The sequence below is a fragment of the Panulirus ornatus genome, chromosome 2 (genome assembly GCF_036320965.1).
Source record: "Panulirus ornatus isolate Po-2019 chromosome 2, ASM3632096v1, whole genome shotgun sequence".
In the NCBI taxonomy this organism is placed as follows: domain Eukaryota; kingdom Metazoa; phylum Arthropoda; class Malacostraca; order Decapoda; family Palinuridae; genus Panulirus; species Panulirus ornatus.
The window spans coordinates 77,101,001-77,116,697 of NC_092225.1; the positions used below are offsets into that span (position 1 = coordinate 77,101,001).

Here is a 15,697-nt window from a genome sequence, read left to right on the forward strand (position 1 = left end):
CCTACATAAGTGGGAAAATGAACCAACACTGTGGTGTAGGGCAATTGAGTCAAGTTTTTGAGTTAGCCTACGACAGTTTAGAAGTATGATCACTTTCAACTCAGAGCTACAGCCATCCCAGATAAAAGAGCAGGACTCATTACAAGAACAAATCAATCCTTTGTATTTATGGAGCAACTGTTTGGAAGAAAAGGAATTTCATCATCTAAAGAAGACTCCCAGTTTATTATAGGCTGACTTATCTGTCTCCTTAATGTGGAGTTTCCAGGAAAGAGTGGTTGTTACAGTAATACCAAGTATGTTCATTGAGTCAAGAGGTGGAAACAGAACAGTCAAAGGACAGACGAGAGTTGTGAGGAGTTTACGATACAGAGATGGGTAGAAACTGGGTCTTGGAAGCATTAAACTTAACTAGATTACCTCTACACCACCAAGACATCCTGTCCAGGCTTGAGCTCTGCAGGAAGTTCTGTCCACACACGATGCAGATCGAGTAAGAGAAGAAGGAGCAGAATTGGAGGATGTGTATGAATGCAGTGTGAAGTTATCAGCATATGAACATACTTTTGTTGATAAAGAGGAAAAAAGAGTATGAGACAGGATAGAACCTTCAGGGACACCTCTGATGATGGAGAAATGAGAGATGGCTGATCCATCAACAACCACTGAGATACGTTAGCCACACAGGAAGCTAGATATGAGGGAGCAAAGTGAGAGAGGGAGGCCAAAAGAGAGGAGCTTAGAGATGAGACCCAGATGCCAAACCCTGTCAAGAGCTTTGGATATGTCAAGGGCAACAACATACAACTCCCCAAAATCTTTCAGGGATAATGACCAGACATTAGTAAGATATGAAAGAATATCACCAGTGGACCTCACCTTAGAGAAACAACAGTGGTGATTAAAGAGGAGACAGTGATTCAAGGTCTCTAAGACTTAAGAAATGGTATGTCAAAATAACAGCACAAGAGTTAGAGACGTCAGAACAGTCACCCTTCTTGGGGATGGGATGTATCAATGCATGCTTCCAAGAACAAGAAAGGGTTTTGGTTTTTAAACAGGAACAGGACATTTTAGCAAGCACATGTGCAAGTTCAGAGGCACACTCTTTCAATACATGGGAATGGATGTCATCAGAACCATAAGCCTTTACTGTGTCCAGAGAGGGAGAAGTGCTTTTTGGACAGTCCAAAAGGACATTACATGGAGGGGCAGAGGATTAAAAAGAAAAGCATCTGGAGGTGAAGGAATGTTAAAGTCATCCAAGATAGAGTTGGAGAGGAAACAGGAACCAGAGACAAATATTTCCAGTACCATCTGAATGGAAATGTGAGGTAAAGGTAGAGCAACAGAAGTTGTTAATGATGCCCTTAGTTAAAGACCAGAAAGACCTATCAATGGATGACAAAGAAAGGTTATTGCACTTCCTTCCTTCATGCCTAAAGTAATTTGTTGTAAGGTAGAGCATCAAAGTCTTTGGTAATTTTGAATACCTGTTTTAGATCGCCTCTTAACCATCTAATTTGTTTACTGAATAACTTATAATAGTTTAGCTGATTTATCCCTGGGGATAGGGGAGAAAGAATACTTCCCACGTATTCCCTGCGTGTCGTAGAAGGCGACTAAAAGGGGAGGGAGCGGGGGGCTGGAAATCCTCCCCTCTAATTACTTTTTTTTAATTTTCCAAAAGAAGGAACAGAGAAGGAGGCCAGGTGAGGATATTCCCTCAAAGGCCCAGTTCTCTGTTCTTAACGCTACCTCGCTAACGCGGGAAATGGCGAATAGTTTGAAAGAAAAAAGTTTAGCTGATATTCATGGGATTTGTTTCTCAGTCTAAGAATCATTTTGGAAGCTCAATACTGTACTTTCTCCATTCTGTCTGTCATTTTTCATGTGTAGTGACCAAAAATCAGCACAATATTCAAGATGGTGAAGGACAAGTGAACTGTTTAAAGTGAGGACGATTTCCCCACACTTGAATTCAAGAGTCCTACCTATTAACCCAAGAATCTTGTTTGCTCTTATTAATACTTCCATGCACTGCTCACATGACTTTTAGTTACCTGAGAATTATTCTTAAGTGTTTTTCCTCAATTACCTTTTGTAATTCATCAGAATTCATACAGTAGCTTACCTTGTAAGTTTGAAACTGCAGATTGTCAAGTTTAGTTGTAGATATATTCCTAGCACTGTATAATATGCAAATTTCGATATCTTACAACACAGCCCATTATCACTATCATATATGAGAAACAGACTGATCGCTGTGGCACACCTTTTGTTACGTCTCACCACTCTGAGGCGTGACCATTAATCACTACTCTTTGTTTACAGCAAGTCAACCAATCTCCTAACCATTTCAGTAAAATCATATCAAAACCATGTATATTCAGAAAAACTTAACAACAATCCTAAAATGTGTATGAGTGGTTTGAAAGGCTGCATGCACCTTATTCATCCAATGGACAGGGAAATGGAGCTAATGAAAATAGAGACAAAAATAAATTAGCAAAAATGAACATAATTACATAAACTTACATTACATGAGTGGTTAATGAAGCGTGCCAGATTGCCACATTTTGTTGCATCAATGATGGATTCCATATCAATGCGGAAGAGGTAGGACGATCCAATGCCAATCTTTTCATACTGAATCTCTCTCAGATCTGCAATGATGGACCGTATACTTTGGCCAACATATTCAATGACCATTTCATCTGGTCCTATACCTTCCATTGCAAACAATCCCCAGTCATGAATACGTGACTTCCCAAATCTCAGGAGCTTCTTACGAAACTGAAAGAAAAAATACTATTAGGAAACATACACCCTCTGATCAACAAAATCAAAAATACATTCTAAGCATTTCAAATATAAATCTATAAATGGATGTGTATCTATATACATATGTACATATTAAGAGATTCCACATTCAAGTTGTAACACCACAAATTAGGAGTCACTTTAAATGAGGATACAGTGATATTAGCACATGAAAAAGAGTACAGCACCATCAGGGAACTTCTTGCACCAAAGGAGCTTAACTTACACTGCTCCTGCAATGGGCTAAATGAGCCCCATAAAGGGGGACAGTGAGTTACATAATAGTAATAATAATAATAATAATTTTTTTTTTTTTTTTTTTTTTTGCTTTGTCGCTGTCTCCCGCGTTTGCGAGGTAGCGCAAGGAAACAGACGAAAGAAATGGCCCAACCCACCCCCATACACATGTATATACATACGTCCACACACGCAAATATACATACCTACACAGCTTTCCATGGTTTACCCCAGACGCTTCACATGCCCTGATTCAATCCACTGACAGCACGTCAACCCCGGTATACCACATCGCTCCAATTCACTCTATTCCTTGCCCTCCTTTCACCCTCCTGTATGTTCAGGCCCCGATCACACAAAATCTTTTTCACTCCATCTTTCCACCTCCAATTTGGTCTCCCTCTTCTCCTCGTTCCCTCCACCTCCGACACATATATCCTCTTGGTCAATCTTTCCTCACTCATTCTCTCCATGTGCCCAAACCATTTCAAAACACCCTCTTCTGCTCTCTCAACCACGCTCTTTTTATTTCCACACATCTCTCTTACCCTTACGTTACTTACTCGATCAAACCACCTCACACCACACATTGTCCTCAAACATCTCATTTCCAGCACATCCATCCTCCTGCGCACCACTCTATCCATAGCCCACGCCTCGCAACCATACAACATTGTTGGAACCACTATTCCTTCAAACATACCCATTTTTGCTTTCCGAGATAATGTTCTCGACTTCCACACATTCTTCAAGGCTCCTAGAATTTTCGCCCCCTCCCCCATCCTATGATCCACTTCCGCTTCCATGGTTCCATCCGCTGCCAGATCCACTCCCAGATATCTAAAACACTTTACTTCCTCCAGTTTTTCTCCATTCAAACTCACCTCCCAACTGACTTGACCCTCAACCCTACTGTACCTAATAACCTTGCTCTTATTCACATTTACTCTGAACTTTCTTCTTTCACACACTTTACCAAACTCAGTCACCAGCTTCTGCAGTTTCTCACATGAATCAGCCACCAGCGCTGTATCATCAGCGAACAACAACTGACTCACTTCCCAAGCTCTCTCATCCCCAACAGACTTCATACTTGCCCCTCTTTCCAAAACTCTTGCATTCACCTCCCTAACAACCCCATCCATAAACAAATTAAACTGCCATGGAGACATCACGCACCCCTCCTGCAAACTGACATTCACTGAGAACCAATCACTTTTCTCTCTTCCTCCTCATACACATGCCTTACATCCTCGATAAAATCTTTTCACTGCCTCTAGGAACTTACCTCCCACACCATAAACTCTTAATACTTTCCACAAGGCATCTTTATCAACTCTATCATATGCCTTCTCCAGATCCATAAATGCTACATACAAATCTATCTGTTTTCTAAGTATTTCTCACACACATTCTTCAAAGCAAACACCTGATCCACACGTCTTTGATAACTTCTGAAACCAAAATGCTCTTCCCCAGTCTGATGCTCTGTACATACCTTTACCCTCTCAATCAATACCCTCTCATATAATTTCCCAGGAATACTCAACAAACTTATATCTCTGTAATTGGAACACTCACCTTTATCCCCTTTGCCTTTGTACTATGGCACTATGCATGCATTCTGCCAATCCTTAGGTATTTTACCATGAACCATACATACACTGAATATCCTTACCAACCAGTCAACAACACAGTCACCCCCTTTTTGAATAAATTCTACCGCAATACCATCCAAACACGCTGCCTTGACGGCTTTCATCTTCTGCAAAGCTTTCACTACCTCTTCTCTGTTCACCAAACCATTCTCCCTGACCCTCTCACTTTGCACAACACCTCAACCAAAACACCCTATATCTGCCACTCTATCATCAAACACATTTAACAAACCTTCAAAATACTCATTCCATCTTCCTATCACTTCACCGCTACTTGTTATTACCTCCCCATTAACCCCCTTCACCGATGTTCTCATTTGTTCTCTTGTCTTACGCACTAAATCTATCTCCTTCCAAAACATCTTTTCATTCTCCCTAAAATCTAATGATACTCTCTCATCCCAACTCTTATTGCCCTCTTTTTTATCTCTTGCACCTTTCTCTTGACCTCCTGCCTCTTTCTTTTATACATCTCCAAGTCATTTGCATTATTTCCCTGCAAAAATTGTCCAAATGCCCCTCCCTTCTCTTTACTTATTCATCCCACCACTCACTACCCTTCCTAATCTGCCCACCTCCCACCTTTTTCATGCCAAAGGTATCTTTTGCGCTAGCCATCACTGATTCCCTAAATACATCCCATTCCTCCCCCATTCCCCTTACATCATTTACTCTCATTTTTTCCCATTCTTCACTCAATTTCTCCTGATACTTCCCAACACAAGTCTCCTTTCCAAGCTCACTTACTCTCACCACTCTCTTCAAAATAAAATACTACATGGATTCTGAGGGATGGAAAACCATCTCTCTATCATAGAGTACTCAGCACCATCAAAATAAGGTATATAAGATTGTCTTCTGAAGGATAGAAACAGCACTCTAAATTCTCAATACTGTAGTTTGTCAAATTCCTATATATATATACAGACAGAAGCAGGTTGGTAAAGTAGGAGGTTCCTTCCCAGTGATCACTTCCTCCAGCACATCATCCAAGAGAAAAGTAGCTATGAGGAAGCACCATGTAGTATGGAGAAAATATGCCGATGGAAATTTTATGGGACTGAGAGAATGGAAAACATATTATGATCTAATAAGACAACTACATACTCTGACACTCAAATCTGAGAAGAAAAACAGTGAAATTTCTTCATGCCTTCATGCTGGAGCAATGGGCTGAACTAGAGCATATGAAGTGGCTGAGGGATTCCATACAGCAGTCTCTGAGGCCTGGTTCTACATACAGGGTTCCAGTTTCAGTGTATTACAAATTACATGACTGCTAGTGTGTGGATGTGAACAAATTAGGCTATTTCTTTGTCTGTTCCTGGCTCTGCCTCACTACCGTAAGAAATGGCAAACATGTATAAGGAAAGAGAGCACCTGTGAACCTGCACCAGTGCTTGCTTATCTATTCCAATTCTGTTTAAAAACCAGAACTTTTCATTCTTGGAAGCTTGTGTTGGTATATCCTATTCCTAACAAAGGTGACCATTTGAACCACTAGACTATCGTCCAGTTGCTTTGATATCTACCACTTCTAAAGTCTTTGAATTCCTCCTCAAAAACCATACCCTTAGAAATCTTGAATCTCACAGTTCCCCTCTGATCACAAGTATGGCTTCCTTAAGGCGAGATCCACTCATAATATTCTTTCCTATCTTATGAATGTCTGGTCATCATCCCTGAAGACTGGGGGAATCCTGTAGTTATCCTCGACATATCCCAAGTTTTTGACAAGACATGGCATCTGGGTCTCATCTCTAAGCTCCCCTCTTTTGGTATCCCTCCCTTTCTTTGTTCCCTCATATCTAGCTTCCTCTCTGGCTGATCTATCTGCATCTTGTACCAACAAAACTTCCTTAATAAACTCTGACTTTGATAGGATATCTCAATGGGGTAGATGAAAAGTGGTTAAGTTTAATTCTCCCAGGCCCAATTTCTACCAAGTTTAATCCTCCCAGACCCAATTTCTACCCATCTCTCTATGGAAAATTCCTCAACTTTCTCCTCTCCTTTGACAGTTCTTTAATCATATCTCTTAACTCAATGGACATACTTGGAATTACTTTAACATCCACTCTTTCTGCCTCTAAGAAACTGTGAGTCCTGTTTAGATGTTGACATTCTTTTTCTTCTAAACAATTACTCCATTAACAAAAAAGACCAATCTGTCCTTGTATGAAGTCCTGCTCTCATATCTTATACCTGGCTCTACATCCTCACTTGACAGAGTTGAGTCGAAAGAGGTGCAACTCATAAATTCTCTAAGGCTAACTTCAAATCCTGACCTGCTTGCAATACACTGACCATATTTCCAATATGAACATGATATTTAGAGAACAAAAGTGAGAGAATGAAGCCTTTACTTTGTCTTTTCCAAGCACTACATTGCTGATGCAGGAAATGTTAGACAAATATGAAAAAGTGAAGTAATGAAAGGGTAAGAGACGTGTGGAATAAAAAGAGTGTGGTCAAGAGCTGAAGAGGGTGTGTTGAAATGGTATGGACATATGTAACAAATGAGTGAGGAAAGGCTGACAAAGAGCAAAGAGGATATGTGTGTCAGAGGTGCAGGGAACAGGGAGAGGCAGGAGACTAAACTGGAGGTGGAGGAATGAAGTGAAAAAGATTTTGAGCAATTGGGGCCTGAACATACAGAAGGGTGAGAGGCGTGCAAGGAAATGAGTGAATTGGAACGACGTGGTATACCGGGCATGACGTGCTGTCAATGGACTGAAACAGGGCATGTGAAACGTCTGAGGTAAACCATGGATATGTCTGTGGGACCTGGATATGGATAGTGAGCTGCAGTTTTGGTACATTACATATGACAACTAGAGATTGAGTGTGAGCAGATATGGCCTTTTTTCGTCTGTTTTCTGGCACTACCTTGTTGACACAGTGGGTGGCGATGATGTTACCTGTGGGCAGAATGACACTGAGAATGGATGAAGGCAAGCTAATATGAATATGTACATGTGTATATATGTGAAGTGAGAAGGAGATGGAGTGAGTATTTTGAAGGTTTGTTAAATGTGTTAGATGACAGAGTGGAAGATATAGGGTGTTTTGGTCGAGGTGGTGTGTGAAGTGAGAGGGTCAGGGAGAATGGTTTGGTAAACAGAGAAGAGGTAGTGAAAGTTTTGCAGAAGATGAAAGCCGGCAAGGCAGCAGATTTGGTTGGTATTACAGTGGAATTTATTAAAAAAAGGGGTGATTTTATTGTTGACTGGTTGGTAAGGATATTCAATGTATGTATGGTTCATAGTGAAGTGCCTGAGGACTGGCAGAATGCATGCATAGTGCCATTGTACAAAGGCAAAGGGGACAAAGGTGAGTGTTCAAATTACAGAGGTATAAGTTTGTTGAGTATTCCTGGGAAATCATATGGGAGGGTATTGATCGAGAGGGTAAAGGTATATACGGAGCATCAGATTGGGGAAAAGCAGTGTGGTTTCAGAAGTGGTAGAGGATGTGTGGATCAGGTGTTTGCTTTGAAGAATGTATGTGAAAGATACTTAGGAAAGCAGATGGATTTGCATGTAGCATTTATGGATATGGAGAAGGCATATAATAGAGTTGATAGAGATGCTCTATGGAAGGCATTAAGAGTATATGGTGTGGGAGGTAAGTTGCTTGAAGCAGTGAAAAGATTTTATCAAGGATGTAAGGCATGTGTATGAGTAGGAAGAGAGGAAAGTGATTGATTCCTAATGAATGTCAGTTTGTGGCAGGGGTGCGTGATGTCTCCATAATAGTTTAATTTGTCTATGGATGGGGTTGGTAGGGAGGTGAATGCAAGAGTTTTGGAGACAGGGGCAAGTATGCAGTTGGTTGTGAATGAGAGGGCTTGGGAAGTGAGTCAGTTGTTGTTCGGTGACGATACAGCACTGGTGGCTGATTTGGATGAGAAACTGCAGAAGCTGGTGATTGAGTTTGGTAAAGTGTGTGAAGGAAGAAAGTTGAGAGTAAATGTTAATAAGAGCAAGGTAATTAGGTTCAGTAGGGTTGAGGGACAAGTCAACTGGGAGGTAAGTTTGAATGGAGAAAAACTGGAGGAAGTAAAGTGTTTTAGATATCTGGGAGTGGATTTAGCAGCAGATGGAACCATGGAAACAGAAGTGAGTCACAGGGCAGGGGAGGGGGTGAAGGTTCTGGAAGCACTGAAGAATGTGTGGAAGGCAAGAACGTTATCTCAGAAAGCAAAAATGGGTATGTTTGAAGGAATAGTGGTTCCAACAATGTTATATGGTTGGAAGGCATTGGCTATAGATAGGATTGTGCAAAGGAGGGTGGATGTGTTGGAAATGAGATGTCTGAGGACAATATGTGGTGTGAGGTGGTTTGATTGAGTAAGTAATGAAAGGGTAAGAGAGATGTGTGGTAATAAAAAGAGCATGGTTGAGAGAGCAGAACAGGGTGTATTGAAATGGTTTGGTCACATGGGGAGAATGAGTGAGGAAAGATTGACAAAAAGGATATATGTGTCAGAGGTGGAGGGAACAAGAAGAAGTGGGAGACCAAATTGGAGGTGGAAGGATGGAGTGAATAAGATTTTGAGCAATCGGGGCCTGAACATGCAGGAGGGTGAAAGATGTGCAAGGAATAGAGTGAACTGGAATGATGTGGTATACTGGAGTGGACATGCTGTCGATGGACTGAGCTAGGGAATGTGAAGTATCTGGGCACACCATGGAAAGTTTTGTGGGGTTTGGATGTGAAAAGTGAGCTGTGGTTTTGATGCGTTACATATGACAGCTAGAGACTGAGTGTGAAAGAATGTGGCCTTTGTTGTCTTTTCCTAGTGCTACCTCGTATGCATGCATGGGAGTGGGGGGTGCTGTTTTTCATGTGTGGCGAGGTAGCGACGGGAATGGATAAAGGCAGCAAGTATGAATATGTACATGTGTATACATGTATGTCTGTGTATGTATATGTATGTATATGATGAAATGCATAGGTATGTATATGTGCGTCTGTGGGCGATTATGTATATACATGTGTATGTGGGTGGTTGGACCATTCTTTCATCTATTTCCTTCTGCTACCTTGCTAAAACAGGAGATTGTGACTAAGTATAATAAAAAAAATAGTATATATGTATGTGTATGCATATTCATTTATTCATCTATTTTGCTTTGTCGCTGTCTCCTGCGTTAGCGAGGTAGTGCAAGGAAACAGATGAAAGAATGGCCTAACCCACCCACATACACATGTATATACATACATGTCCACACACGCCAATATACATACCAATACATCTCAACATATACACATATATACACGCACAGACATATACATATATACACATGTACATAATTCATACTGTCTGCCTTTATTCATTCCCATCGCCACCCCGCCACACATGAAATAAAAACCCTCTCCCCCCTCATGTGTGCGAGGTAGCGCTAGGAAAAGACAACAAAGGCCACATTCATTCACACTCAGTCTCTAGCTGTCAAGTAATAATGCACAGAAACCACAGCTCCCTTTCCACATAACTCATAACTCAATCTATAGCCCACGCCTTGCTACCACATAACATTGTTGGAACCAATATTCCTTCAAACATATCCATTTTTGCTTTCCGAGATAATGTTCTCGACTTCCACACATTCTTCAAGGCTCCCAGGATTTTCGCCCCCTCCCCCACCCTATGATTCACTTCCGCTTCCATGGTTCCATCCGCTGCCAGATCCACTCCCAGATATCTAAAACACTTTACTTCCTACAGTTTTTCTCCATTCAAACTTACCTCCCAATTGACTTGACCCTCAACCCTACTGTACCTAATAACCTTGCTCTTATTCACATTTACTCTTAACTTTCTTCTTTCACACACTTTATCAAACTCAGTCACCAGCTTCTGCAGTTTCTCACATGAATCAGTCACCAGCACTGTATCATCAGCGAACAACACCTGACTCACTTCCCAAGCTCTCTCATCCACAACAGACTCCATACTTGCCCCTCTTTCCAAAACTCTTGCATTCACCTCCCTAACAACCCCATCCATAAACAAAGTAAACAACCATGGAGACATCGCACACCCCTGCCACAAACCTACATTCACTGAGAACCAATCACTTTCCTCTCTTCCTACACGTACACATGCCTTACATCCTCGATAAAAACTTTTCACTGCTTCTAACAACTTGCCTCCCACACCATATATTCTTAGTACCTTCCACAGAGCATCTCTATCAACTCTATCATATGCCTTCTCCAGATCCATAAATGCTACATACAAATCCATTTGCTTTTCTAAGTATTTCTTGCATACATTCTTCAAAGCAAACACCTGATCCACACATCCTCTACCACTTCTGAAACCACACTGCTCTTCCCAAATCTGATGCTCTGTACATGCCTTCACCCTCTCAATCAATACCCTCCCATATAATTTACCAGGAATACTCAACAAACTTATACCTCTGTAATTTGAGCACTCACTCTTATCCCCTTTGCCTTTATACAATGGCACTATGCATGCATTCCGCCAATCCTTAGGCACCTCACCATGAATCATACATACATTAAATAACCTTACCAACCAGTCAACAATACAGTCACCCCCTTTTTTAATAAATTCCACTGCAATACCATCCAAACCTGCTGCCTTGCCGGCTTTCATCTTCTGCAAAGCTTTTACTACCTCTTCTCTGTTTACCAAATCATTTTCCCTAACCCTCTCACTTTGCACACCACCTTGACCAAAACACCCTATATCTGCCACTCTATCATCAAACACATTTAACAAACCTTCAAAATACTCACTCCATCTCCTTCTCACATCACCACTACTTGTTATCACCTCCCCATTAACCCCCTTCACTGAAGTTCCCATTTGCTCCCTTGTCTTACGCACTTTATTTACCTCCTTCCAGAACATCATTTTATTCTCCCTAAATTTAATGATACTCTCTCACCCCAACTCTCATTTGCCCTCTTTTTCACCTCTTGCACCTTTCTCTTGACCTTCTGTCTCTTTCTTTTATACATCTCCCACTCATTTGCATTTTTTCCCTGCAAAAATCGTCCAAATGCCTCTCTCTTCTCTTTCACTAATAATCTTACTTCTTCATCCCACTACTCACTACCCTTTCTAATCAACCCACCTCCCACGCTTCTCATGCCACAAGCATCTTTTGTGCAAGCCATCACTGCTTCCCTAAATACATCCCATTCCTCCCCCACTCCCCTTACCTCCTTTGTTCTCACCTTTTTCTATTCTGTACTCAGTCTCTCCTGATACTTCCTCACACAGGTCTCCTTCCCAAGCTCACTTACTCTCACCACCCTCTTCACCCCAACATTCTCTCTTCTTTTCTGAAAACCCATACAAATCTTCACCTTTGCCTCCACAAGATAATGATCAGACATCCCTCCACCTCTCAGCACATTAACATCCAAAAGTCTCTCTTTCATGCGCCTGTCAATTAACACGTAATCCAATAATGCTCTCTGGCCATCTCTCCTACTTACATACGTATCCTTACGTATATCTCGCTTTTTTAAACCAGGTATTCCCAGGTATAAACATGTATATATATGTAAATGCCCACATACACACACATACATACATATACATTCACCTACACAGACATTACATACGTACACATGTACACACTCATGCTTGCCTTTATCCATTCCTGTCACTACCCCACCCCACAGAAAACAGCATCGCTATCCCCTGCTTTAGCGAGGCAGCACCAGGGATAGACATAAAGGCCACATTCATTCACACTCAGTCTCTAGCTGTCATGTGTAATGCACCAAAACCACATCTCCCTATCCACATCCAGGCCCCATAAACCTTTCCATGGTTTACCCCAGATGCTTCACATGCCCTGGCTCAGTCCATTAGCAGAGCGTCGACCCCAGTATACCACATAGTTCCAATTTACTCTATTCCATGCATGCCTCTCACCCTCCTGTATGTTTAGGCCCTAATCTCAAAATCTTTTTCACTCCATCCCTCCACCTCCAATTTGGTCTTCCACTTCTCCTTGTTTCCTCCACCACTGACACATATATCCTCTTTGTCAATCTTTCCTCACTCATTAGCTCCATATGTCCAAACCATTTCAACACAACCTCTTGTGCTCTCTCAACCACACTCTTTCTATTTCCACACATCTCTCTTTCCCTTACATTACTCACTTCATCAAACCACCTCACACGACATACTGTCCTCAAACATTTCATTTCCAACACATCCACCCTATAACATTGTTAGAACTACTATTCCTTCAAACATACCCATTTTTGCTCTCTGAGATAAAGTTCTCTCCTTCCACATATTCTTCAATGCTCCCAGAACCTTCATCCCCTCCCTTACCCAGTGATTCGCTTCCATGGTTCGATCCGCTGCTAAGTCCACTCTCAGATATCTAAAACACTTCACTTCCTTCAATATTTCTCTATTCAAACTAACATCCCAATTAACTTGTCCCTCAACCCTACTGAACTTAATAACCTTGCTCTTATTCACATTTACTCTCAACTTTCCCCTTTTTCACAGACTTTCCAAACTCAGTCATGAACCTCTGCAGTTTCTCACATGAATCAGCCACTGGAGCTGTATCATCAGCAAACAACAACTGACTGACTTCCCAGGCTCTCTCATCTACAACAGACTGCATACTTGCCCTCTCTCCAAAACTTGCATTTACCTACCTAACCACCCCATCCATAAAAAAAATTAAACAACCATGGGGACATCACACACCCCTATTGCAACTAACATTCACTGGGAACCAATCACTTTCCTCTCTTAATACTCATATACATGTCTTACATCCCTGGTAAAAAAGTTTCACTGCTTCTAGCAACTTACCTCCCACACCATATACTCTTAAAACCTTCCACAAAGCATCTCTATCAACCCTATCATATGCCTTCTCCATATCCATAAATGTCACATACAAATCCGTCTGTTTTTCAAAGTCTCATACACATTCTTCAAAGCAAACACCTGACCCACATATCCTCTACCAGTTCTAAAATCACACTGCTCCTCCCCATTCTGATGCCCTGTACATGCCTTCTTCCCCTCAATCAATACCCTCCCATACAATTTTCCAGGAATACTCAACAAACTTATGAAAGAGTCAACTGGGGAATGCTCATGCTCCATGAAGGCTCACACTTGGGTGTCTGAATGTGTGTGGATGTAACCAAGATGAGAAGAAAGGATATGTAGCATGCTTAAAGAAAGAAACCTGGATGTTCTGGATCTGAGTGAAACAAAGCTCAAGGGTAGAGAAGAAGAATGGTTTGGAAAAGTCTTTGGAGTAAAGTCGGGTTGATGAGAGGACAAGAGCTACAGAAGGGGTAGCACTACTCCTGAAGCAGGAGTTGCAGGAGTGTGTGAAGAGTGTAAAGTGGTTAATTCTAGATTGATGTGGGTAAAACTGAAAGTGGAAGGAGAGAGATGGGTGATCATTGATGCTTATGCACCTGGCCATGAGAAGAAAGATCTTGAGAGGCATGTGTTTTGGGAGCAGCTGAGTAAGTGTGTCAGCAGTTTTGGTGCACAAGACCAGGTATTAGAGATGGGTGATTTAAATGCAAAGGTAAGTAATGTAGCAGTTGAGGATATAATTGGGGTACATGGGGTATTCAGTGTTGTAAATGGAAATGGTGAAGAGCATGTGGAATTGCGTGATAAAAAACTGGTGATTGGGAATACCTGGTTTAAAAAGAGAGATATACACAAGAATACATATGTAAGTAGGAGATGTGGTCAAAGGGCATTATTAGATTACGTGTTAATTGATAGGCGTGTAAAAGAAAGACTTTTGAATGCTAATCTGCTGAGAAGGGCAGCTGGTGGGAAGCTTGATCACTATCTTGTGAAGTTGAAAATGAAGATTTGTAGAGGTCTTCAAAATAGAAGAGAGAATGTCAGGGAGCTTGGAAAGGATACATGTGTACCAGGAGAGATTGAGTGTAGAAAGGTAAAAAGTGAGAGCAAATGGCATGAGTGGGGTAAGTGAGGAAAGGGATGTATCTAGGGAAGCAGTGATGGCATGTGCTAGAGATGCATGTGGCATGAGAAAGGTGGGAGATAGGCAGATTAGAAAGGGTAGGAAGTGGTGAGATGAAGAAGTAAAGCTGTTAATGAAAGAGAAAAGAGGGATTTGGACGATACCTGCAAGGAAGGAGAGCAAATGACTGGGAGACATATAGGAGAAAACGGCAAGAGGTCAAGAGGAAGGTGGAAGGGTTGAAAAAGAGGACAAATAAGAGTTGGGGAAAGATAGTATCCTTAAACTTTAGGGAGAATAAAAGGATGTTTTGGAAGGAGGTAAATAACATGTGTAAGATATTAGAACAAATGGGAACATACTTGCTTGCCTTCATCCATTTCTGGCGCCACCCTGCCCCACAGGAAATAGCATTGCCATCCCCTGTATCAATGAGGTAGTGCCAGGAAACAGGCGAAGAAAGGCCACATCCACTCATTGGAAGAAAGGAGAGTGAATAGTTCCAAGTGATAGTTGGTCTGTGGCAAGGGTGTGTGATGTCACTATGGTTGATTAATTTGTTTACAGATGGGGCTGTGAGGAGGGTAAAAGCAAGATTCGTGGAGAGAGAAGTGAGTATGCAGTCTGTGGGAAGTGTGTAATTTGTTGCTTAGTGAAGGTAAAGCATTGGTGGCAGATTCGAGCAAGAAACTACATAAGTTTGTGACTGATTATGGAAGAGTGTATGAAAGAAGAAAGTTAAGAGTGAATGTGAATAAGAGCAAGGTTATTAGGTCTAGCAGGGTTGAGGGACAGGTTAGTTGGGATGTGAGTTTGAATGGGAAAACATTGGTGGAAGTGAAGTGTTTTAGATATCTAGAAGTGGACATGACACCACATGCAACCATGGAAGTGGAAGTGAGTCATAGGGTGAGGGAGGAAGCAAAGGTCCTGGGAGGGCTTAAGACTTAAACATGTGGAGAGAGAGAGAGAGAGTTATTTGGGAGG

The 15,697-nt window shown here is 41.5% G+C and overlaps 1 protein-coding gene across 1 annotated transcript in view; it reads right to left on the minus strand.

Annotated features, from left to right (window-relative positions):
- Nucleotides 1-15,697, minus strand: part of Set1 (SET domain containing 1) — a 350,690-nt gene that overhangs the window by 21,698 nt on the left and 313,295 nt on the right. The window contains 1 exon segment of the mRNA XM_071668303.1: nt 2,539-2,811. Within this exon segment, the coding sequence (XP_071524404.1) occupies nt 2,539-2,811 (273 nt within the window).